The 24,312-nt window shown below is 41.0% G+C and overlaps 1 protein-coding gene across 1 annotated transcript in view; it reads right to left on the minus strand.

The window, feature by feature from the left end:
* Nucleotides 1-20,210: 20,210 nt before the first annotated feature.
* Nucleotides 20,211-24,312, minus strand: part of IWS1 (interacts with SUPT6H, CTD assembly factor 1) — a 65,464-nt gene continuing 61,362 nt past the window's right edge. Inside the window, exon 14 of the mRNA XM_060016977.1 lies at nt 20,211-21,289. Within this exon, the coding sequence (XP_059872960.1) occupies nt 21,254-21,289 (36 nt within the window). The 3' untranslated portion in view covers nt 20,211-21,253. The remainder of the gene's footprint in view (nt 21,290-24,312) is intronic.

Here is a 24,312-nt window from a genome sequence, read left to right on the forward strand (position 1 = left end):
TGGCACTTATTTTGTGGTTTAGGATGATTTTTATTTTCAATTATGTATGTGGGGAAAGAAAGCACACCATAATCTTTCCAGCGCCCTGCTCACCTTGACCTGTGCTAAGTGCCAAGGACTGTTCTAGGCCCTTCATAGGCACTGTTTGATTTAATCCTCTAGGCCATCCTAAGAGACACATGCTCTCCCATTTTACCCATCTTAGGCTCAGAGAGGTGAAACTACTTTCCAAATGCACAGTGAGTATGGAGAGGATGAGGACCTGCCCCCACGTTTGTCTGACTCCAAGCGAGGACCCTTTAGTTAATGTCGGTCCTGGAGAGATCTCAGCAGAGTAAGGAACTGGGGAGGGGTGCAGGTGGGCAGGTGAGGGTGTCCTCCAAGTTCTGGCAGAGGCTGGAGCTGAATGGGACCAGCCCTGGGAATGCAGGGTCCCAGTGGCTGACACGTCCCTGCCATGTACTCTCCACAGACAGAGTTCTGATTCTATTACAAAGCGAGATGCAGGAACAAGACATCGCCTGAGATAAGGCATGTGAGCTGGAGCTGGGTGGTGGCAACTGGGTGGAAAAGCCTAACTTGGTCCCAGAGAATTGATGTTGTTTGGGGGCCAGTCACCTCACCCCACTGGGCCACAGCACTCGTCACTTGACCCTCATTTAGAAGGCAAGAAAACCCAGATCTCACTGCAAGTCGATGGTAGAGTTAGGCCTGAAGTCCAGGACCCCTGGTTCTAGCCCGTGTTCTTTCCCCTGCACCCACTCATCATCTTGTACTAGGAGCATAAGGGCCAGAGTGTGGGCACTGAGGTCCCACAGGACCTTTCATCAGGCAGGAACATGTTGCACGTGCTTAAAAGAAATCAAAATTATACATGCACATGGTTAAACAACCAACTAGTACAGAGGACTTAATATGAGCGGTCATTACCTGCCATCCAATCCCTCCATTTACTCCTTTGTTTCTCTCTGTGCTGATTTGAGTAGTTTTTATTATTCTTTCTTCAAGCTCACTAATTCTGTCTTCTCCTGTGTCCGATCCCTGTGAAATCTGTCCAGTGAGTTATTAATGTCGGATAGCAAAGTTTTCCACTCTAGAATGTCCATATGATTTTCTTTGCATATTCCATCTCTCTCAAAAAAATTCTCCATCTTTTCATTCATTTTTTTCTCTATATTATATTGTTATAGTCATTTTAAATCATTGTCACCTATTCCAATATCTGGATCATCTGTGGGTATACATATATTGGCTTTTTTTCTCTTGGTTTCATTTTCCTGTTTCTTTGCCCATCTTGGAATTTTTACAGTATGCTGAAAACTGTTTATAAAGGAACCAGTGATTGAAGAATATATATTTTTCCCTATCAGAAAATGTTTCCCCTTTCTGGTTCAATCAAGAACTAAGCTGGGGCTTCCCTGGTGGCGCAGTGGTTGAGAGTCCGCCTGCCGATGCAGGGGACACGGGTTCGTGCCCCGGTCCGGGAGGATCCCGCATGCCGCGGAGCGGCTGGGCCTGTGAGCTATGGCTGCTGAGCCTGCGCGTCCGGAGCCTGTGCTCCACAACGGGAGAGGCCACAACAGTGAGAGGCCCGCGTACTACAAAAAAACAAAACAAAAAAAGAACTAAGCTGGAGACACAAACTATTATATATAGAATGGATAAACAAGGTTCTACTGTATAGCACTGGGAACTATATTCAATATCCTGTGATAATAATGGAAAAGAATATGTAAAATAATGTATATATGTATAACTGAATCATTTTGCTATACAGCAGAAATTAACACAACATTGTAAATCAACTATACTTCAATTAGAAAAAAAAAAAAGAACTAAGCTGGGATGAAGCTGGATGGCAACTTTAGTTAGATTCAGAGCCCATCTGGTTTCAAATGCTTCCTGGGGAGACATCTCAGCTTTGGACTGAGAGCCTGACAGGTCTGTCTTGTCCACCCCGAAGATGCAGGAGGTTGTTCTTCCCTTTAGCAGTTTTAAGCTTTGCTCTTTAGTCCTCCCTCTCCCCACCCAACCCCCTGACAGTGCTCCTTCCAAGTTTGGCAAATATCTTTTTATTTTTTAAATTCATTTTATTTATTATCATTTATTTTTTTGGCTGTGTTGGGTCTTCGTTGCTGCACGTAGGCTTTCTCTAGTTGTGGCGAGCGGGGGCTACTCTTTGTTGTGCTGCGCAGGCCTCATTGCGGTGGCTTCTCTTGTTGTGGAGCACGGGCTCTAGGCACATGGGCTTCAGTAGTTGCAGCACACAGGCTCAGTAGTTGTGGCTCGCGGGTTCTAGAGTGCAGGCTCGGTATTGTGGCGCACGGGCTTAGTTGCTCCGTGGCATGTGGGATCTTCCCGGACCAGGGATGGAACCCGTGTCCCCTGCATTGGCAGGTGGATTCTCAACCACTGTGCCACCAGGGAAGCCTGGCAAATATCTTAAGAAGGAGACTGGAAGGTTCCTTGAGGCAGGCCCTTTTTCTGAATAGGACTTTGTCTCCCAGATACCTGAGACTAAGGGAGACTAGGCTCTACCATTGAGAAACCCCTAGTCTCCTTAATCAGCAAATTAACTGGGATGGGAGTGGGGGTAGGTACACTTAAAATTTTTAATATTTTAATTTTTAAGCAAGAGTTTTAGTTTTGCAGAAAAATTGAATGGAATGTAGAGAGAGTACCCATATATCCTCACCTTCACCACCACCACATTTTCACCTATTATTGACAACTTGCATTGCTGTGGTGTGTTTGTTACAACTGATGGGTCAAATTTTTTATTTATTTTTAATTTATTTTTATTTTTTGGCTGCACCACTCCGCACATGGGATCTTAGTTTCCCGACCAGGAATCGAACCCACGCCCCCTGCAGTGGAAGCACAGAATCTTAACCACTGGACCATCAGGGAAGTCCCTAAATATTGATACACTATTATTAACTGAAGTCCATAATTTACATTAGGGCTCAGTCTTTGTGTTGTACATTGTATGGGTCCTGACAAACCTATAATGAGGTGTAATCCAACATTACAGTATCACACAAAATGTTTTCACTGTCCTAAAAATCCTCTGTCTTTCACATACTCATCCTTCCCTCCCTTCCTCTAAGCCCCTGGCAACTGCTGATCTTTTTTACCATCTCCATAGTTTTGCCTTTCCCAGAACGTCCCAGAGTACTTGGAATCCTACAGTATGTAGCCTTTTGAGATTGTTTCCTTTCCCTAAACAATATTCATTTAAGTTTCCTCCATGGCTTGAGAACTCACTTCTTTTCATTGCTGAATAATATTCCATTGTCTGGATTTTCCATGGTTTGTTTATCTATCCCCTGTAGAATGACTTCTCGGTTGCTGCCAGGTTTTGGAAATTATGAATAAAGCTGCTAAAAACATCTGTGTGCAGGTTTTGTAGGAACATATTGTAATTTTTCAAATTATGTAACATAAGTTAACATTTGGAAAAATACCAAAGAACACGACTGCTGGATTGTATGGTATGATTATGTTTGGTTTGTAAGGAGCTGCCAAACTGTCTTCCAAAGTGGCTGCACCAGTTTGCATTCCCACCAACAGTGGATGAGAGTTCCTGTTGCTCCACACCCTCACCAGCATTTGGTGTTGCCAGTGTTTTAGATTTTTGCCATTCCAATAGGTATGTAATGCTACCTCACTGTTGTTTTAATTAGCAAATCCCTAGTGACATTTAATCTTGAGTATCTTTCATATGCTTTTCTGCCATCTGCGTATCTTCTTTAGTGAGATGCCTGTTCAGATCTTTTGCCCATTTTAAAATACGAATCATTTGTTTTATTATTGTTGAGGGTTTTTAAAATATATTTTGGATACCTGTCCTTTATTAGATGTGCATTTTTCAAATATTTTCTCCCAGTCTGTGGCTTGTATTTTTATTTCTTAACAGTGTCTTTTGCAAAGCAGTTTTTAATTTTAATGAAGGCTAGGTTGTCAGGTTTTTTTCAAGAATGGTATTGTATTTAAAAAGTCATCACCGGGCTTGCCTGGTGGCGTAGTGATTAAGAATCCGCCTGCCAATGCAGGGCACACAGGTTCAAGATCTGGTCTGGGAAGATTCCACAGGCTGCGGAGCGACTAAGCCCATGAGCCACAACTACTGAGCCTGTGCTCTACATCCCTCGAACCACAACTACTGAGTCCACGTGCCACAACTACGGAAGCCCACGCGCCTAGAGTCTGTGCTCTGCAACAAGAGAAACCACCGCAATGAGAAGCCCACACAGTACAGTGAAGAGTAGCCCCTGCTCGACGCAACTAGAAAAAGCCCACGTGCAGCAACGAAGACCCAACGCAGTGAAAAATAAATAAATAAAAAGTCATCACCAACCCCAACATCACCTAGATTTTCTCCTAAATTATCTTTTAGAAGTTGTATAGTTTTGAGTTTTTCATTTAGGTCTATGATACATTTTGAGTTAATTTTTATGAAAGATGTATGGTCTGTGTGTAAATTTATTTTTATTTATTTATTTATTTTGTGGTACGCGGGCCTCTCACTGTTGTGGTCTCTCCCGTTGCGGAGCACAGGCTCCGGACGCACAGGCTCAGCGGCCACGGCTCAGGGGCCTAGCTGCTCCACGGCATGTGGGATTTTCCCAGACCGGGGCACAAACCCGTGTCCCCTGCATCGGCAGGCGGACTCTCAACCACTGCGCCACCAGGGAAGCCCTAAATTTATCTTTTTACATGTAGATGTCCAGTTGTTCCAGAACCATTTGCTGAAAAAAACTATTCTTTCTCCACTGAATTGTCTTTGCTCCCTTGACAAAGATCAGTAGACTGTATTTGTGTGGATCTATTTCTGGGCTCTTTTCTCTGTTCCATTATCTCTGTGTTTCTGTGTGTGTGTGTGTGTGTGTGTGTGTGTGTGTGCATGCCAGTACCATGTTGTTATTGTTTGGCTGTGTTGGGTCTTAGTTGAACACTTGGGATCTTCATTACGGCATGCAGACTTTTCGTTGTGGCGCGCAGGCTTCTCTCTAGTTGTGACGCGTGGGCTCCAGAGCACATGGGCTCTGTAGTTTGCGGCACGTGGACTCTCTAGTTGAGCCTCTGGGCGTAGTTGCCCTGAAGCACGTGGGATCTTAGTTCCCCGACCAGCGATGGAACCTGCGTCCTCTGCATTAGGAGGCAGATTCCTTACCACTGGACCACCAGGGAAGTCCCCCATGCTGTTTTGATTCCTGTAGATTTGTGGTGTTGTCTGAAGTCAGTGAGATACCTCGAGCTCTGTTCTTTTTCCTCAAGATTGCTTTGGCTATTTGGAGTCTTTTGTGGTTCCACATAAATTTAGGATTATTTATTCTAGTCCTGAGGTTCTGCCTCCTTAAGTGTCAGTAAGGGTTGCCCTTGCCCCTTCAGGAGCTGTTTTGGGTCTGAGCTGGCTCTGTCCCACACCACTGAGCTCTTCCGCAGCCACAGCAGTCCTCGCCCTAGTGTGGAGCTGTGCTGGGGAGCAAGTGGGGTAGGGCAGGTGCTAGGCTCAGGCTGGGGCACACCCAGAGTCCTGTGCAGTTTCAATCCGCTTCCTCTGCCTCGTTCCCGGGAGTAACCAGGCACTTGCGTGCTCTTCAGAGTGGAATCTTGGTTTCTCACAACCCTCCTGTTAGTCCCGCTGGTTTTCAAACCAGCTAATGGAACTCGTCTGCTCAGTGTTGGACCTCAGGGCTGGGGTGTCCAATATGTGGACCGAACTACTCACTCCCCTAAGGAGTGCCTCCCCCTGTGTAATCCCTTCCTCTTCCGTGTCCCCTCCTGGGGGAACAGGTCCCAACTTGATCACTTCTGTTCCCTTCCTGCCTGATTCCACGTGGATCTTTCTTACAGACTTGGTTGTACAAGAGCCTTTCTTCCAGTCTCCAGTTAGTTTTCAGTGCGAACGATTACACGTAGATGTATTTTGTATTTTGTTCATGGGGAGGGGGTGAGCTCTGTGTGCTCCTACTCTGCCATCTTGATCTCCTCCTCTTGATTTGCTCCTTTCTCTACTTTCCTAAAGTAGAAGCTTAGGTTATTGATTTTAGATCTTTCTTCTAATTATACACATTCAATGCTCTAAATTTCCCTCTACTATTGTTTTTGCTGCATCCCACAAATTTTGATAAGTTGTGCTTTCATTTTCATTTAGTTGAACATATTTTTCAACTTCTCTTGAGATTTCTTCTTGGACCCATGTGTTATTTAGAAATGGGTTGTTAATCTCCAAATATTTTGGGGTTTTCCAGTTAACCTTTCTGTTGATTTCTAGTTTAGTTCCATTGTGGTCTGAGAGCAGACATTGTACAATTTCTATCTATTCTTATAAGCTTAAGGTGTTTTACAGCTGAGAATGTGGTCCGTCTTGGTCAATGTTCCATGTGAACTTGAGAAGAATGTGTATTCTATTGTCATTGGATGAAGTATTCTATAGATGTCAATTAGGTCCAGTTAATGACTGGTACTGTTTAACTATGTCCTTACTAATTTTGTGCCTGTTGGATCAATTACTGATAGAAGAGTATTGAAATCTCCAACTATTAAAGTGGATTCATGTATTTCTCCTTTCATTTCTATCAGTTTTTGCCTCACATATTTTGACACTCTTGTTAGGTGCATACATGTTACATATTTTTTTTTAAAAGAATTGAACCCTTTATCATTATGTAATAACTCTCTATATCCCTGATAATTTTTCTTGTCTGAAATCAATATAGCCACTCCAGCTTTCTTTTGATTAGTTTTAGTATGGTGTATCTTCCTCCATCCCTTTACTTTTTTTTTAGTATTTATTTATTTTTTAATTTATTTATTTGGCTGCATTGGGTCTTATTTGTGGCATGTGGGATCTTCGTTGCAGCATGCAGGATCTTTCATTGCAGCACGCAGGCTTCTCTCTAGTTGTGGCACATGGGCTCTAGAGCACGTGGGCTCAGTAGTTGTGGAGTGCAGGCTCTCTAGTTGTGACGTGTGGTCTTCAGAGCATACGGGCTCAGTAGTTGCAGTGCACAGGCTCTCTAGTTGTGCCGTGTGGGCTCCAGAGCATGCAGGCTCAGTAGTTGTGGCATGTAGGCTCTCTAGGTGTGGCAATGAGCTCTCTAGATGTGGCATGCAAGCTTATTTGCCCTGTGGCATGTGGAATCTTAGTTCCCCAACCAGGGATTGAACCTGTGTCCCCTGCATTGGAAGGCAGATTCTTAACCATTGGACCACCAGGGAAGTCCCCTCCTCTGGCTTTAATTGAGCATTTTGTATTATTTTTTTCTCCTCTCTTAGCGTATCAATTATACTTTTTTAAAAACTTAAAGTTTTTGAGACTTACCTGGTGGCACAGTGGTTAAGAATCCTCCTGCCAATGCAGGGGACACAGGTTCGAGCCCTGGTGCGGGAATATCCCACATGCCGTGGAGCAACTAAGCCCATGTGCCACAACTACTGAGCCTGAGCTCTAGAGCCCTCGAGCCACAAGTACTGAGGCTGCGTGCCACAACTACTGAAGCCCACACACCTAGAGCTCGTGCTCCACAACAAGAGAAGCCACCGCAATGAGAAGCCCACACACCACAATGAAGAGCAGCCCCCACTTGCCGTAACTAGAGAAAACCCACGTGCAGCAACAAAGACCCAGTGCAGCCAAAAATAAAATAAATTTATTTTTATAAAAACTTAAAAATTTTGTTTCTCTTGAGTTTGCAATATATACTTACATCCAGTATAAGTCTTCTTTCAAATAACACTACACCAGTTCATGGATAGTGCAAATACCTTATTACAGCGTGTTCCAACTTCTCTCTCCCATCTTTTATAATATTGCAGTCATTCATTTCACCTATTCATAACCTATAATCACTATTATTATTTGGAACAAAATGTTACCCGTTAGATCAATTAAGAATAAGAAAATTAAAAGATTTTAATTTACCTTCATTTATTTCTTCTCTTCCTTTCTTTATGTAAATCTGAGTTTTTGACCTGTATACTTTTCCTTCTCTTTGAAGAATTTCTTGCAAGGCAAGTTTACTGGTGACAACTTCCCTCAATTCTTTTTTTCTGAGAAAGTCTTTATTTCTCCTTCGCTTTTCAAGGATAATTTTCTGGATACAGAATTCTAGGTGTGGGTTTTTTCTTTCAATAGTTCAACTATTTCATATCACTCTCTTCCTGCTTGCATAATCTCTGAAGGGAACTTTGATATAATTCTTATCCGTTTTCCTCTAGGTGTAAGGTGTTTTCCCCTCTTGGCTTCTTTCACGTTTTCTCTTTGCCTTTGATTTCTGCAGTTTGAACATAATATGCATAAATGTAGATTTTTTAGTATTTATCATTCTTGAATATCATTCTTGAATTCTCTAGGCTTCCTGTATCTGTGATTTAGTGTCTGAAATTGATTTTGAAAATTCTCAGTCATTGTTATCAAATATTTCTTCTCTTTCTTCTTCGGGTATTTCCATTATGCATGTTACACCTTTTGAAATTGTCCCATAGTTCTTGGATATTCTCTTCCATTCTTTTTCATTATTTTTTCTCTTTGCATTTCAGGTTTGGAAATATCTATTGACATATCTTTAAGTTCATGGATTCTTTCCTGGGCTAGTATACAGTGTATTGATGAGTCCATCAAAGGCATTCTTCATTTCTGTTACAGCATTTTTTGATTCCTAGTATTTCCACTTGATTCTTTCGTAGAGTTTCCATCTCTCTTCTTATATTGCATACCTGTTCTTGCATGGTGTCCACTTTTTTCATTAGAGTCCATAGCATATTAACCATATTTTTAAAAAAATCATCAGTCTGGTAATTTCAATATCTCTGCTGTATCCAGTTCTTGTTCTGACTTGGATTGCTTGCTCTCTCTCTTCAAAATGTTATTTTTTTAAGTATGATTTTGTAATTTTTTGTTAAAAGCCAGTGTGAGGTACTGGGTTAAAATGAACTGAGGTAAATAGGCTTTTATGTGAGTTTTATATTTATCTGGCTATGGGTTAGGCTGTGTTTATTGTTTGCTACAGATGTAGATGTCAGAGGATAAAATATATTCTGGAGTCTTTGCTTTGTCTCCCCTATTGTCTTTGGGTTTCCCTAGAGCCTTCTTCTTAAATTACATCTGAGACATGCAGTTCTTCTAGTTGTATTCCTTGTTATTAAACAGGATATCTATTGACGTGGTTGTGAAGTGTGGAGAGAGGGGCATGTTCTATAGTCCTATGATTAAGTTTCAGTCTCTTAATGAGCTTGTGATCCTGGGCTGTGACGTTCACAAGTGCTTTTCAGTTGTTTTTTTCTCTCTTAGAGAGACAGGAAGGCGAGAGGGGGCTGGAGTTGGGTGTTTTTCACCCACATAGAAGGTTAGAGGAGGCTTGAGTTAGGTATTTCCGCTCCCCCAGGTCAGTTAAGCTCTGGTAAACCACTTTCTCTTGAGGGCAGGCCTTATTAAGACAAACAGAGTGTTCTGGGCATATTTCAAAATGGCCATTTTCCCCTCCCCCTCCCAGAAGCATAAGGGGATTTTTTTTTCTGATTCTGAGAATGTGGTAGGGCTTCTGGAGATAAAACTCAGAAAAGTGGGGTTGGGGGCATGAGACTGTCCTTCTTGGAGTTTTTAACTCTCAAACTTGTCCTCACTGAGCCTCCAGCAAATCATCAATTACAGTTTGGCTTACCCAGTGCTGGTATTGGCTCCTTGGAGTTTCCGCTCCTGTAAGTTGTGATTCTCTGTATCTGCCTGTCTCTCTAATTTTGTGGGCAGAAGTTGTGATCTTGAAACTCTGATGGATCTAAGAATAGTTGTTGATTTTACGTTCACTTTTTTTCTTGTTGTGAGATCAGCAATGACTGTCAAACTCCTTACATGACAGATCGAAAACTAACAATGTTTTCTGAAGATCAAAAGTTGTTTATTTTGAAGAAGTCCAATTTATTAATTTTTTCCCCTTTATAGTATGTACTTTTTGTGTTGTTTAACAATCTTTGCCAAGCTCAAGGTCACTAAAATTTTCTCCTCGAAGCTCTGTAGTTTTAGCTCCTATATTTAGGTCTACAACCCATTTTGGGTTATTTTTTGAATGTGGTGTGAGGTAAGGTCAGAGGCTTAATTTTTTGCACATCCAGTTGTTGAAACGATTTCTTGCAAAGATTTCTTTCTTGTAAAGATTATCCTTCCTCATTGAATTGCCTAAGCATCTTTGGCAAAAGTCATATGTGTGTGAGTCTATACAGACTCTCTATTTTGCTCCATTGATCTAATTGTCTCTCTATGCCAATACCAAAATTTTGATTACTGGGACTTTATAATAAGTCTTTAAACCAAGTAATTAACATAAAGAAAAAATAATTCAACATTAATTATTTTTCAAAGTATTTTGGCTATTCTAGGTCCTTTTCATTTTCATATAAATTTTAGAATCAGCTTGTCAGATTTTACAAAAAATTCTGCTAGTATTTTTATTGGTAGTGCAATAAATTTACAGAGCAATTTTCAGGAGAATTGATACCTTTTTTTCCATGATAACTGCTTACTGAACTTCTATCATGTCCCAGGCACTGTGCTAAGTGGTTCATGCTTATTATTATTATATTTTATTTTTTATTGAAGTATAGTTGATTTATAATGTCTTAATTTCTGCTGTGCAGCAAAGTGACTCAGTTATAGACATATATACATTCTTTTTTATATTCTTTTCCATTATGGTTTATCCCAGGACATTGAATATAGTTCCCTGTGCTACACAGTAGGACCTTGCTGTTTATCCATCCTTATATAATAGCTTGCATCTGCAAATCCCAAACTCCCAATCCATCCTCCATCCTTCCTCCACCTCCCCTTCCCCTTGGTAACCACAAGTCTGGTCTCTATGTCTGTGAGTCTGTTTCTGTTTCGTAGATAGGTTCATTTGTGCCATATTTTAGATTCCACATATAAGTGATATCATATGGTATTTGTCTTTCTCTGTCTTACTTCACTTAGTATGATAGAGAATTGATATCTTAAAAATAGTGAGACTTCTGAAAGTCTATATATATGAACATAGTATATCTCTCGATTTATTTAGATCTTCTTTATTGTCTAACAGCAATTGTAGCTTTCAGGGTACAAGACTTACATATCTTTTGTCAAAGTCATTCAAAAACAATCAATAGTTTTCATGCTATTTTAAAATGCATTTAAAAAAATTCAATTTCCAATTCTTCGTTCCTAGTATAAAGACATATGACTGAATTTCCATTTTGATTTTGTATCCTGCCACTCTGCTCAACTCACTCATTAGCTCTAAGAACTCTTCCATAGGGTCAATGAAACTACCTACATAGATAATCACATCGTTTGTGAATAAGGACCTGTTTTATTGTTCTTTTCTAAACCATATAAATGACTTAAAAAAAAACTTACCTTATTGTACTGGTAAGAATCTCTAACACAATGTTGAAATAAAGTGGTAAGAACAGCCTTGCCCTGTTGCTAATCTTAGGGAAAAGCATTGTTTTTCACCTTAAATAGGGTGTGAGCTGTAGGGTTTTTTATAGATACTCTTTATCAGGTTGAGGAGTTTCCTTCTTTTTCCTGATTTTCTGAGGGTTTCTATTTGGAATGGATGGTGGTTTTTGTCAAAAAATTTTTTCTTGCATATATGAGAGGTGGTTCTATTTTAGTCTATTAATATGGTGGTTTACACTGATTTTGAAATGTTAACCACTCTTGCATTCTTGGGATAAAATCCACTTGGTCATGATATACTATCTTCTTACACTTGTTAGATTCAATTTGCTAAAATTTTGATATGGATTTTTCATGAGGGGCAACTTCCTGTTTTCTTTTCATGTCTTTTTTTTTTCTTCTGGTTTTGATATCAGTATAATGCTGTCTCAAATAATGAATTTACAAGTGTCCGTTCCTCTTCAATTTCCTGGAAGAATTTGTGTAGAATTATTTCTTCCTTAAAAGTTTACTAGAATTCACCAGACTTCTTCTTGGCTTGGAGTTTTCCTCATGTGAAGTCTTTTATTCATTTATTTTTTAATTTTTAAATTTTTTAAAACATCTTTATTGGAGTATAATTGCTTTAAAATGGTGTGTTAGTTTCTGCTTTATAACAAAGTGAATCAGTTATTTATTTTTTTTAAATTGTGTTTATTTTTAAAATTGAAGTGTAGTTAATTTACAACATCCTATTAATTTCAGGTGGACAACACAGTGACTCAACATTTTTATAGATTATACTCCATTTAAAGTGCCCAGAACATAATGGCTATATTTCCCTGTGATGTACAATACATCCCTGTAGCCTATCCACTTTATACACAGTAGTTTGTACCTCTCAATCTCCTCCTCCCATCATGCCCCCCATTCCCCAACACTGGTAGGTACCAGTCTGTTCTCTATACCTGTGAGTCTGTTTCTGTTTTGCTATGTTCATTCATTTAGTTTTTTAGATTCCACATATAAGTGATAACACACAGTATTTGTCTTTCTCTGTCTGACATATTTCACTAGGCACAATACCCTCTGGGTCTAGCCATATTATTACAAATGGCAGAATTTCATTCTTTTTTTGTGGCTGAGTAGTAGTAGTTGTGTGTGTGTCTGTGTGTGTGTGTGTGTATACATCTTTTTTTAAATTAATTAATTTATTTATCTTTGGCTGTGTTGGGTCTTTATTGCTGCGTGCAGGCTCTAGAGTGCAGGCTCAGTAGTTGTGGTGCACAGGCTTAGCTGCTCTGCGGCATGTGGGATCTTCCTGGACCAGGGCTCAAACCTGTGTCCCCTGCATTGGTAGGCAGTTTCTTAACCACTGTGCCACCAGGGAAGTCCTGCGTATACATCTTCTTTATCCATTCATCTGTTGATGGACACTTAGGTTGCTTCCATATCTTACCTATTGTAAATAGTGCTTCTATGAACATTGGGGTGCACATCTTTTGAATTAGCGCTTTTGTTTTCTTCAGATATATGCCCAGGTGTGGGACTGCTGGATCATATGTTAGTTCTATTTTTAGTTTGAGGAAACTCCATAATGTTTTCCATAGTGGCTTCACCAATTTACATCCCAACAGTGTTTGAGGGTTCCCTTTTCTCCATATCCTCATCATTTGTTATTTGTATATTTTTTGATAGCCATGCTGACAGGGGTAAGGTGATATCTCATTGTGGTTTTGATTTGCATTCCTCTAATGATTAGTGATGTTGAGCATCTTTTCATGCGTCTGTTGACCATATGTATGTTTTCTTTGGAAAAATGTCTATTCAGGTTTTCTGTCCATTTTAAAATTTTATTGGGTTTTTTTTTTATACTGAGTTGTATGGGCTCTTTATATATTTGGATATTAGCCCCTATTTGTCATATCATTTGCAAATATTTTCTCCCATTCAGTAGGTTGTCTTTTTGTTTTGTCAAAGGTTTCCTTTGCTGTGCAAAAGCTTTAAAATTTAATTAGGTCCCATTTGTTTATTTTTGCTTTTGTTTCCTTTGCTTTAGGAGACAGATCCAAAAAATATTGCTACGATTTATGTCTGAGTGTTCTGCCTATGTTTTCTTCTAGGAGTTGTATGGTTTCCAGTCTTACATTTAGGTCATTTAATCCATTTTGAGTTTATTTTTGTATATGGTGTGAGAAAATGTCCTAATTTCTGTTCTGTAGCTGTCCAGTTTTCCCAACACCATCTTGTTGAAGAGGCTGTCATTTCTCCCTTGTATATTTCTCCCTTGTATATTCTCCCTTGCCTTCTTTGTCATAGATTAATTGACCATAAATGCATGGGATTATTTCTGGGTTCTCTATTCTGTTACATTGATCTATTTGTCTGTTTTTGTGCCAGTACCATGCTGTTTTGATTACTGTAGCTTTGTAGTATAGTGATTGTATAGTGTAGTATAGGATTGTGATACTTCCAGGTTTGTTCTTTTTTTCCTCAAGATTGCTTTGCCTATTTGGGGTGTCTTGTGGATCCATATACATTTTAGGATTATTTGTTCTAGTTCTGTGAAAAATGTCATGGGTATTTTGATCAGGATTGCATTAAATCTGTTGATTGCTTTGGGTAGTATGAACATTTTAACAACATTAATTCTTCTATTCCATGAACTTGGGAAGATTTTTAACTACAAATTCAATTTAAAAAATAGATATAGTGCTATTCAGTTTATCTATTTCTTCTTGAGTTAGTTTTCGTAGTTTGTGTTTTACAAGAAATTTGTCTAAGTTGTCAAATTTATTGGTATAAAGTTGTTTATAGTATTTTTTCTATCTTTTAAATATATATAAAACAGTGATGTTTCTTCTCTCATTCCTGACATTGTTGATTTGTGTCTTTTCTGTTTCCTGATCAGGCTGTTCTATATAAATAAGCCAAAGATAGGTTCTGTATATTGATCCTATGCTGTTTACTTATTCATAGCAGGCTAGGATTCGTAAGCTCTAAAGCTGGTGCCAAACTCAAACTTCACACATCCAGTTGTTTTAAATATAGCCCTAATAAACAGAGTTTTAGCTCTTTAGAGCCTCTCTGCTTTGCATACCCCAGGAAACTGCACCCAACATCTGCTGGCCACAGATAAAGTAAACCCAGAAATCTCTGATCCAGATGCTCTCCATTGCACGGCTGAGCGACACTGTCTAGAAGCATAAGTCCCCTCTTTAATTCTTCTCCTCCTTTAGCATTCTCTTGCCCTCTTCCCCTCCTGGGAGGTGGTCCCTGTGCAGTAGCCTCTGTAGCATGTAGATGGTCTCAGGCTGTGAGAGACTTCCCACGTGTCACATGTCAGTGTTGCCCAAATAAAGCTTGCTGTGTGCTACTGCTACTTCAGGATCATATCTTTTTTCTTGATCAGGCCCCCAGATGCTTGAGCTCACTACAAGGGTGATGAGGAAAGGTAGGATTTTGGAAATGATGAAGAAATTGATATGGGGTCTACTGAGTCAGTAGGACAATCAATTGGCAGAATGATCCTGGAGAGCCTTAAGCGGTTGGGACTCAAAATTTGGAACATCTCCACTTCAGTTTGATGTGGCATCGCTCTGTGCCATATTGTACTCTATTTTCTGTAGTCTTTCCAGTGCCTCATTAGCTTGGACAAATGGTTCCACCAGTATTGAGTGAACCCCTGCCACTGGAATTGACTTTTGGGGCCAGAGGTCCTGAGCTGCCCTGAGTGGGAGGTCAGTCCACATTCCTGGTCTTCTACTAGGCAGGTGCTGGACAATATAAAGCTTTGGGGGCTGGGTGTAAAGGGGGAGGAGGGCAGACCTCTGCACAAAGGGTGGGCTACTTCCGACTGTATAACAGGCTATAGCATGAGGAGCTCCCCACAGCCAGGCTGGTAATTTAGGGAACCCTTGAGATGAGAGGCAGGTAGAGGAGCAGATGGGGCAGAGATGTCAGGCTGAGGCTGGCCTCCTTGGCAGTTGGGGGAGACGCCTTTTAAAGAGTTAGCATGCCTCTGCTGCTTGGGTCTGTGGTGCCCAACCCTTGGGCTGAACCTGCTAAAGCATTATTCAAAGTGACTAAGTATAAGGAAGTTTATATTCCTGCCCCTCCCAGGACTCTGAAGGAGGTGGCTATCCTGTTGAACACGTGCTCCAAACCTTGAGAAGATGAGATGCCTGTTGGGCTCTGCTTGCCACTTCTCACCAGGAACTGTCTCTTCAGGATGTCATTGCAGAGGAGGCAGGAGGTCCAACTCCCAGGGGATGAGACCTAGGGGAGGATTCTGGGCAAGAGGCCTGGTGCTGCCCTCCAGAGAAGAAGGCATTAAATACCACCACGACAGTCATGAGAAGGGTTCTTCTGCTGTAAAGAAGCTGAATAAATTACCTGGGGAAGGTTAGGGCAGTTATATGTTGGAATCTCAGCCTCAAGTTCTCCTCATTCTGGCATTCCCAGTGCAAAGCCTGGCCCTTGCCTCATGACCCTAAAGCAAAGCCTGCCAGTCAGTGGGCTCTGCCAATTCCTATAGCTTTTCCTGTTTTTTGTTTGCTTGCTTGTTTTTTAAAACTTTATTTATTTATTTTATTTTTGGCTGTGTGGAGTCTTAGTTGTGGCACACAGGATCTTCACTGCGGCATGCAGGATCCTCTGCTGTGGCACGCGGGCTCCTCATTGTGGTGCATGGGCTTCTGTCTAGTTGTGGAGTGTGGGCTCCAGAGTGTGTGGGCTCTGTGGTTGTGGTGCATGGGCTCTGTAGTTGCAGCATGCAGGCTCTCTAGTTGTGGCCCGTGTGCTCAGTAGTTGTGGTGCGCGGGCTTAGTTGCCCCGTGGCATGTGGGCCCTAGATCCCTGACCAGGGATCAAACCCACGTCCCCTGCATTGGAAGGCAGGTTCTTAACCACTGGACCGCCAGGGAAGTCCCTCCTGTATTTTAAAACATTACCTTAGTCTCACATTTTAAAAGATGACTGAATACTCAACCACAGTATTTATAGGTGCATATTTGCCTGGTGTAAAAACTACCTTTTAAAAAAAGGAGATGACTATATTGAGTCAGAATGTGATAAGCTGGTTGGGGAGGGAGACAGGAAGTTAGAGAATTCTGATAGACAGAGGCATACAGAAGGCTTCTAGCGTAATACTGGCAACGTTCGCTTTCTTCATCTGGATAAAAATTCATTCAGCTTAACATTTCTGTTTCATATTTTCTTTTTTGGTATGTGTTATTTATTTTCCACAAAAGAATATTTAAAGGAAAAAATACAAACTAAGACTCACTGGATATTTGAAGAAAACCCTTGATGTGAAAGTAAAAAAACTCAAATAAAGAAATAGTAAAACTGACTCCAGAGGAAAGAGAGAAATTCAGGAAACAAAACAAAACTGTACAAGAAAAATTTAATTTCCTTAAAGAGATTTTTTTTGAAAATTATATCCTTAAACAAGAAAAAATGTAATAAATAAATCAGAGACCCAATTTTAAAACGGGCAAAAGATCTAAACAGACAACTGACCAAAGAGGATGTACAGATGGCAAATAAGCGTATGAAAAGATGCCCAACATCATATGCCACTAGGGAATTTCAAATTAAAACAACAAGGAGATACCACTACAAGCTTGTTAGAGAAGCTGGAATCCAAAGCACTGACCACACTAAATGTCAAGATTGTGGAGCAACGGGAAATTTTAGTCATTGCTGGTGGGAAAGCAAAATACTACAGCTACTTTGGAAGATAGATTGGCAGTTCTTACACTGCTAAACATAGCCTCAACACATGAGCCAGCAATTGTGTGCCTAGATATATAGCCGACTAATTTGAAAACTTATTTCCAAACAAAACCTACACAGATAGGTTTATAGCAGGCTTTTTGCTAATTGCCAAAAAGTATAAATAGCAAAGATGTCCTTCAATAGCTGAGCAGATAAACAAATTGTGCTATGTGCATAAATGGAATATTATTATTTTTCAAACGAGCTATCAAGCCACCGAAAGACAAGGATGAACTTTAAATGCATAGTGCTAATTGAAATAAGCCCGTCTGAAAATGGTACTTAATGTATAAGTCCAACCATATGATATTCTGGAAAAGGTAAAACTGTAGAGACAGTAAAAAGTCAGTGGTTGCCAAGGGCTTAGGGGGAAAAAAGAGGTTGAATGGGTGAAACAGAAGGTTTTGCGGGGGGGCGGGGCTGTGAAACTACTCTATATACTGTAATGATGGATACATGATATTATTCATCTGTCAAAACCCACAGAAGTTCAGTATAAAAAGTGAACCTTAATATATGCAAATTTCAAAAATCATTTAGAAGTTTGGGGAAATCCTACAATGAAATGCAGACTGTGACAAAAAAAAAAAATCTCATGTATCACAAATACACGAAACAGCCTCACTTAAGGGGGTTGGGGTAAAGGTGCTGACCTAAGTAACCCTGGAAATGAGTGGAGTCTGTAAGACTAAAGGGAAAAATAACTGCATATAACAACTGAACTTGAGTTGATAACGTTGTTTCTCTTAGGTGTATGGGTTAGCAATTCTGATGGCAGAGAGTGGAAGCCAGGATTCTCCCTGTTAGAGTGGCAGCTTACAGATAAGGAAGGGAAGGAGGCTAGAATAGTCCATAAGGTAATAGATTCGAGTTGAAAACATCAGTACGAATTCATGTTTAGCTTAACACAGATACAGGTGGTTACACAGAGAAATGTTTAGAGATACGGTTATATACATGGGGTGGTATACACACATTTATATCCTTGCTCTGTCTCAGCTCTTGCTGGGAGGGCCTAGACGCAGCAACACCGCAGTAGCAACAAGCATGACTAGTGCCCAGATCTTGGTTTCCGATACTATTCTCCAATAAAAGGAACCAGGGATCCCCAGAGAAATGTCTGATTCTAGGACTGAGGGAGAAAATATACAAGATGAGCCTGGAGTATTTTACAGTGCCAGAAAGGAAGAAATCGCTCAAAACACACACACACACACACACACACACACACACACACACACACACACACACACAGATGGGGCTATGTCAAAGAGACATAGGAGCCAACTGAAAGAGTTCCCAATGGCCAAAGCTAGATCCATCTGAACAACAAAATAAATAAGTATCGGATTACAACTCATAATACAAAATAAATATTCATACATAAATAACACAAAGAGAAAAAATACATAAATATAGGTGTCCAGCATCTGATTAAACGGCATACCAGAAAAAGAGAATAGAAAAAAATGAAAAAGTACAAATTATTGAAGAAATAATAGAAAAAAATGCCCCAGAACTGAGGAGATAAGTCTTCAAATTAAAAGAACCCATCAAGTGCCAAGAAAGGGAGTAGAAAAAGACCCACGCCTATACACACTCTTGTGAATGTTCAGATCAAAGATAGACACTGGAAAGCTTCTAGAGAGATTTTTTTTTAAAGCTCATCTTCAAAGGCATAAGCAAATTTCTCTTTAGCAACATTAAATGCTAGAAGAGATAGAGGAACATCTTCAAAAGTCCGTCGTGAAGCATTTCCCTGTCCGTTTGGCACAGAGACTCCAGGAGGCAAACTTTGAGGTGGCTGCAACTTCTAAGTCTTGCCCTCAGGGCACCAGTGGGAGGGTCCAAGTGACAGCCTCCTTTAGTTTATCTGGTTCTTGTTACTGCGTAGGTCCCCACTGAAAAGTGGAAGATTTATGGGGGGATTCAGTAGACAGGGCCGGCAAGTACTGGAGGTGAGGGGCATGCTGGCACCAGAATCCAAACTTTCCTCCTCACTGTTGGGCTTCCTTGACTGATGTGGGAGGTTGGAGTACCAACAGCTTGCCTTTGACTGGAGCATTAGTTGTCTAGGGCTGCCCTAACAAAGTACCACAGACTGAGTGACTTAAACAACAGATATTTATTCTCTCACAGTCCTGGAGGCCAGAAGTCCAAAATCAAGGTGTCAGCAGGGCTGGTTCTATTCACGCCTCTCACCTGGTTTGTGATGCTTTGCTGGCAATCTCTGGCACTCCTTGGCTTGTAGAAGCATCGCCCTGATTTCCGTCTTCCTCTTGACATGGTGTTCTCCCCGTGGGTCTGTTTCCAAATTTCCCTTTTTATAAGGATACCAGTCAGACTGGATTAGGGACCCACCTACTTCTGTAGGGCCTCATCCTAACTTAACTAATTACTGGTCATCTACAATGACCCTATTTCCAAAGAAGGTCACATTCTGAGGTACTGGGGGTTAGACCTTCAACATATGAATTTGAAGGGAGCACAGTGCAACTCATAACAACCCGTAAGCCATGAGTGAAAAGTCCTGTCCCCCACTTCCCCTCTCCTCTTTCTGCCACCCCCCCATTTTTCTTCTCTCTCATCTCTCTCCCCCTCCCTTCCTCCCTCTGTCTCTCCCTTCCTCCAAAAGAAGTCCAACCATTAGTGCTGGCTGTAGACGTGACCAGAAAATGATCTGATGTGAGAGAGCTGGAGAAGAAAAATTTCAGGGTACAGAGCAGTGGCAATTCCCTGCTATGGTGGTGTTTAAGAATCTGGGGAGGGGCTTCCCTGGTGGCGCAGTGGTTGAGAGTCCGCCTGCCAATGCAGGGGACACGGGTTCGTGCCCCAGTCCGGGAAGATCCCACATGCTGCGGAGCGGCTGGGCCCGTGAGCCATGGCCGCTGGGCCTGTGCGTTTGGAGCCTGTGCTCCGCAACAGGAAAGGCCACAACGGTGAGAAGCCCGCATACCGCAAAAAAAAAAAAAAAAAAAAAAAAAAGAATCTGGGGAGTCCCAAAGGCCTGCCTTGGGCGTTTCTTGATTATCTGTGCCACTCTGTGGAGCGAAGTGCTAAAAGTCTTACCCGCAGGAGCACTCCATTAGGAGCGTGGTGAGTGGGAGAGAAAGGTGACAGCAGTGTGGGTGCCGGGCCCTCACTTCCTTTCTTAGAAGGGACCATTTAGAACCACATATCTCACGTAAGGGAGTGGAAACGTGATCGCCTTTGTGTAGTAGGGAGATTTTCACTTGCATCCTTTGCACTGTTAACTGTTTTCTTTTTCAACCATGGGCAGCTTTTACTTCCAATTAAACAAATAATAATGTAAAAAACATGCAGGGGTGAGTGGGCAGAGAATGAAGCTCTGCCACCGGAGGCTGCGATGACTCCTGCAGCATGGCGGGAAGCCCTCCTCCAGGTGCACCCTCATGGGTACAAGAACACATGGTTTTTGACCCAAAAGATAATTATCTTGATTCAGCTGCCTCAATTAGATACGGCTCTGAATAACTTATCATTCTTGTTCCAAGCCTGCTCTTCTTGAAAGAACGGTTTCTTACCATTATGGACACTCAGGGGACTCTGAAGATGATGTCGCGGTTTGTTAAATATTTTGAGCAATGGCAAGTGCTCAGTTTTGGAATAAGTATACGGCTTCTCAGGGTGGTGTATCTCCAGATTGACTGGGTCAGGACATACATACCTGGAACTACACGTTCCCTCCAACATTCCATCTTCTCGGGAAGACGGGCTTGCTCCGTCACCTGATCCTTCTCTTATGGTGAATCCTTTTCTCTCAGGGCTCCCATAATCCCTGCAAGTGGGCCTCTGTCTGGGCCACTCCAGCCCATTAATCCAATCAATAATCAAACCCAGTAGTGGACAAAGTTCAAAACCTCCCCCCCAGTCCTCAGCTCTAACAAAAATCAATGAATATGATGTCTGAAGGAGGTTGTCATCAAACCATTTACCAGTTTGGCTGAATCTCAGCTCCTACGTGGCTGTGACCCACTGAGGCTCTTCATTAGGATTTAGCTTTGTCAGTGTCCTGAGGTCTCCATTTGTTATTCAAGGTGTGATTGCACTGAGCAAAAACAGCAAGACCTGGGAGAGAACGGACACAGGTGTTCATTTCAGATGGCAGAAGTTTAACAAGGTCCAAGAGCAACTACAGGCTCAGCACAAAAACTCCAAGCATATATTTAAATCCTAGCATTTCCTCCAGAAAACACCAGAGCATAACCAAAAGCTTTGGAGGCAGAATTGACTTCAGATCCTTGGATGGCTTGCTATTTACTGTGTGACTTTGGGCTGTCATTTCATTTTGAACACATTTTCTTACTTATTAAAAGGTAATGATAGATGGTGATCACTCTGTAGTGTACGCAGATGTTGAACAATTATGCTGTACACCTGGAACTGATATAATTTAAAAAATAAAAGGTAATGATGACTTCTTATAGTTAATTAAAAAATTAACCCAGCACAGACTAGGCACAAGGCTGGTTTTAGTTCCTCTCCCTTTCAGTAGAGAAACGTACAGGATGGTCCTTATAAGACCACCTATGCTACGGGATTGACTTACAAAGTTTTGCTTTTCTGCTTTAAGAGGTTTTAGAAAAGAAAACTGGTTGATATGAGAGCAAATTCATTCTGAATTCACCTCCAAGTTTAATATGATTATGCTGAAACTCTACTGTATTTGATTCCTTTTCAAATTTCATATTGAACAATAGCATTTCTCAAGAAACACTTAAATGGCTTTATCCACCTCATGATTTTCTCTGACTGCATCAGTACAAAGAGAATAGCAATCATTAGGAATGATCAGAAAATAAAAGCCAAGGCATGAAAAGTCTGAACAATAAAAGCTATCACATACTCCACGTGGAAAAGATCCAATTGATAAGGTGGCCAGGAATGCACACAGGATCTGGAATCAGAAGGTCTGAGCTTGAATTCTGGCTCTGCCACTCACCAGGTAGGTGGCACCTTGTTCCCTTGGCATTACTTTCTTCATAAAACAGAGATAACACCATCTCATAGAAGTAAGTACAATAAATGTCAAAATGTGAAGTGCTGTGTGTTGGTTTAGCTCAGCAAACTGGAGACAACCACATCGACCCGGTCCATGACCCCTGGGAACTCACAGACTCTTTGACTTGGTCCTACATCTTCCTGACATGGGTTTCAGAAGAGGCCAGCTTGGAATGGCTACACATAACTACATTGGTCAACTACCATGTAAGCTCCTCAAAAGACCAGTGCTTACTGACCTCTGCCAGTCTCACACAGAACTGGTCCAGGGGAACCCTCTCTATTTCTAGACTATGTCTAGCCAAAAAATATAACTTCTTGCTCAAAGAGCATACAACAAAGACAAGAACTACAAATAAATCACTCTTCCTCCAAACTCAAAGGACACTCCAGAATCTAGCTCTGCCCACCAGTGGGCCAGCACTAGCCCTTGGAACCCCAGGGGCCCTGTATCCAGCAGCGTCATGACCGAGCCCTGCCCACCAGTGGCCAGCAGCATCTGCACAAGGCAGGGCCTGGAGACCAACCGGATGGTGGCTAACCACACCTACCAGACCACCCACAGTAATCAGCCTGCCACAACAGAAGGATGCACGCTGCCCAAATGGGGGCACCCCTACAGCATATAGCTCTGGTGACCAGAGAGGAGTGTGCTGCCGGGACTCATAGGACATCTCCTACAAAAGGCCACTTCTCCAAGGTCAGAAAATGTAACCAACCTACCAAATACATAGAGATAAAAACAGCAAATTAGACAAAATGAGGCAACAGAGGAATATATTCCAAATGAAGGAACAGGATAAAACCCCAGAAGAAGAACTAAGTGAAGTGGAGACAGCCAACTTCCCTGGGAAAGGAAAGAGACATCCAGGTCCAGGAAGCACAGAGACTTCCAAACAGGATCAACCCAGAGAGGCGCACTCAAGGACACATTGCCATTAAAATGGGAAAAATTAAAGATAGAGAGAGAATATTAAAAGTAGCAAGGGAAAAGCAATAAGTTACATATAAGGGAACTCCCGCAAGGCTATCAGCTGACATTTCAGCAGAAACTCTGCAGGCCAGAAGGGAGTGGCATGATAGTTAAGGTGATGAAAAGGGAAAACCTACAACTAAGATTAATGTACCAGCAAGGCTTTCATTCAGATTTGATGGAGACACCAAAAGCTTTAGAGACAAGCAAAAGCTAAGAGTTCAGCACCACCAAACCAGCTTTACAAAAAATGTTAAAGGGACTTCTCTAAGTGAAAAAGAAAAGGCCACAAATAGAAACATGAAAATTATGAAAGGAAAAAGCTCATGGATAAAGGCAAATATACAGTAAATGTAGTAAATCAACCATGTATAAAGCTAATAGGAAGGTTAAAATACAAAAGGAGTGAAAGCATTTACATCCACAATAAGTAGTTAAGGGATACACAGACAAAGCATGATGTAAAATATGATGGCAAAAACAGTAAACATGGTAGGGGGTAAAAATGCAGGGTTGTTAAAATGCATTTGAACTTAAGAGATCAGCAACTTAATCACATATATATAGATTACTATATATAAACCTCCCAGTAACCACAAACCAAAAATCTATAATAGATACACATACAGGAAGAAGAAAGGAATTCAAACATAGCACTAAAGATAGTCATCAAATCACAAGGGAAGAGAACAAAAGAAGAACAAAAAAGAACTACAAAAATAACCTCAAAACAATTTACAAAATAGCAATATGTACATACCTATCAATAATTACTTTAACTGTAAATGGACTAAACGCTCCAATCAAAAGACATGAGTGGCTGAATGAATACAAAAACAAAAGCTATATGTATGCTGCCTATAAGAGACTCACTTCAGAGCTAAAGACACACACAGATTGAAAGTAGGAGGATGGAAAAAGGTATTCCATGTAAATGAAAACAAAAAGAAAGTTGGGGTAGCAATACTTATATCAGACAAAATAGACTTTAAGACAAAACCTGTAACAAGAGGAAAAGAACGACATCATGTAATGCTCAAGGGATCAATCCAAGAAGATATAACAATTGCAAATATATATGCACCCAACATAGGAGCATCTGAACACATAAAGCAAG

The sequence above is a fragment of the Delphinus delphis genome, chromosome 7, assembly GCF_949987515.2.
Source record: "Delphinus delphis chromosome 7, mDelDel1.2, whole genome shotgun sequence".
Taxonomy (NCBI): domain Eukaryota; kingdom Metazoa; phylum Chordata; class Mammalia; order Artiodactyla; family Delphinidae; genus Delphinus; species Delphinus delphis.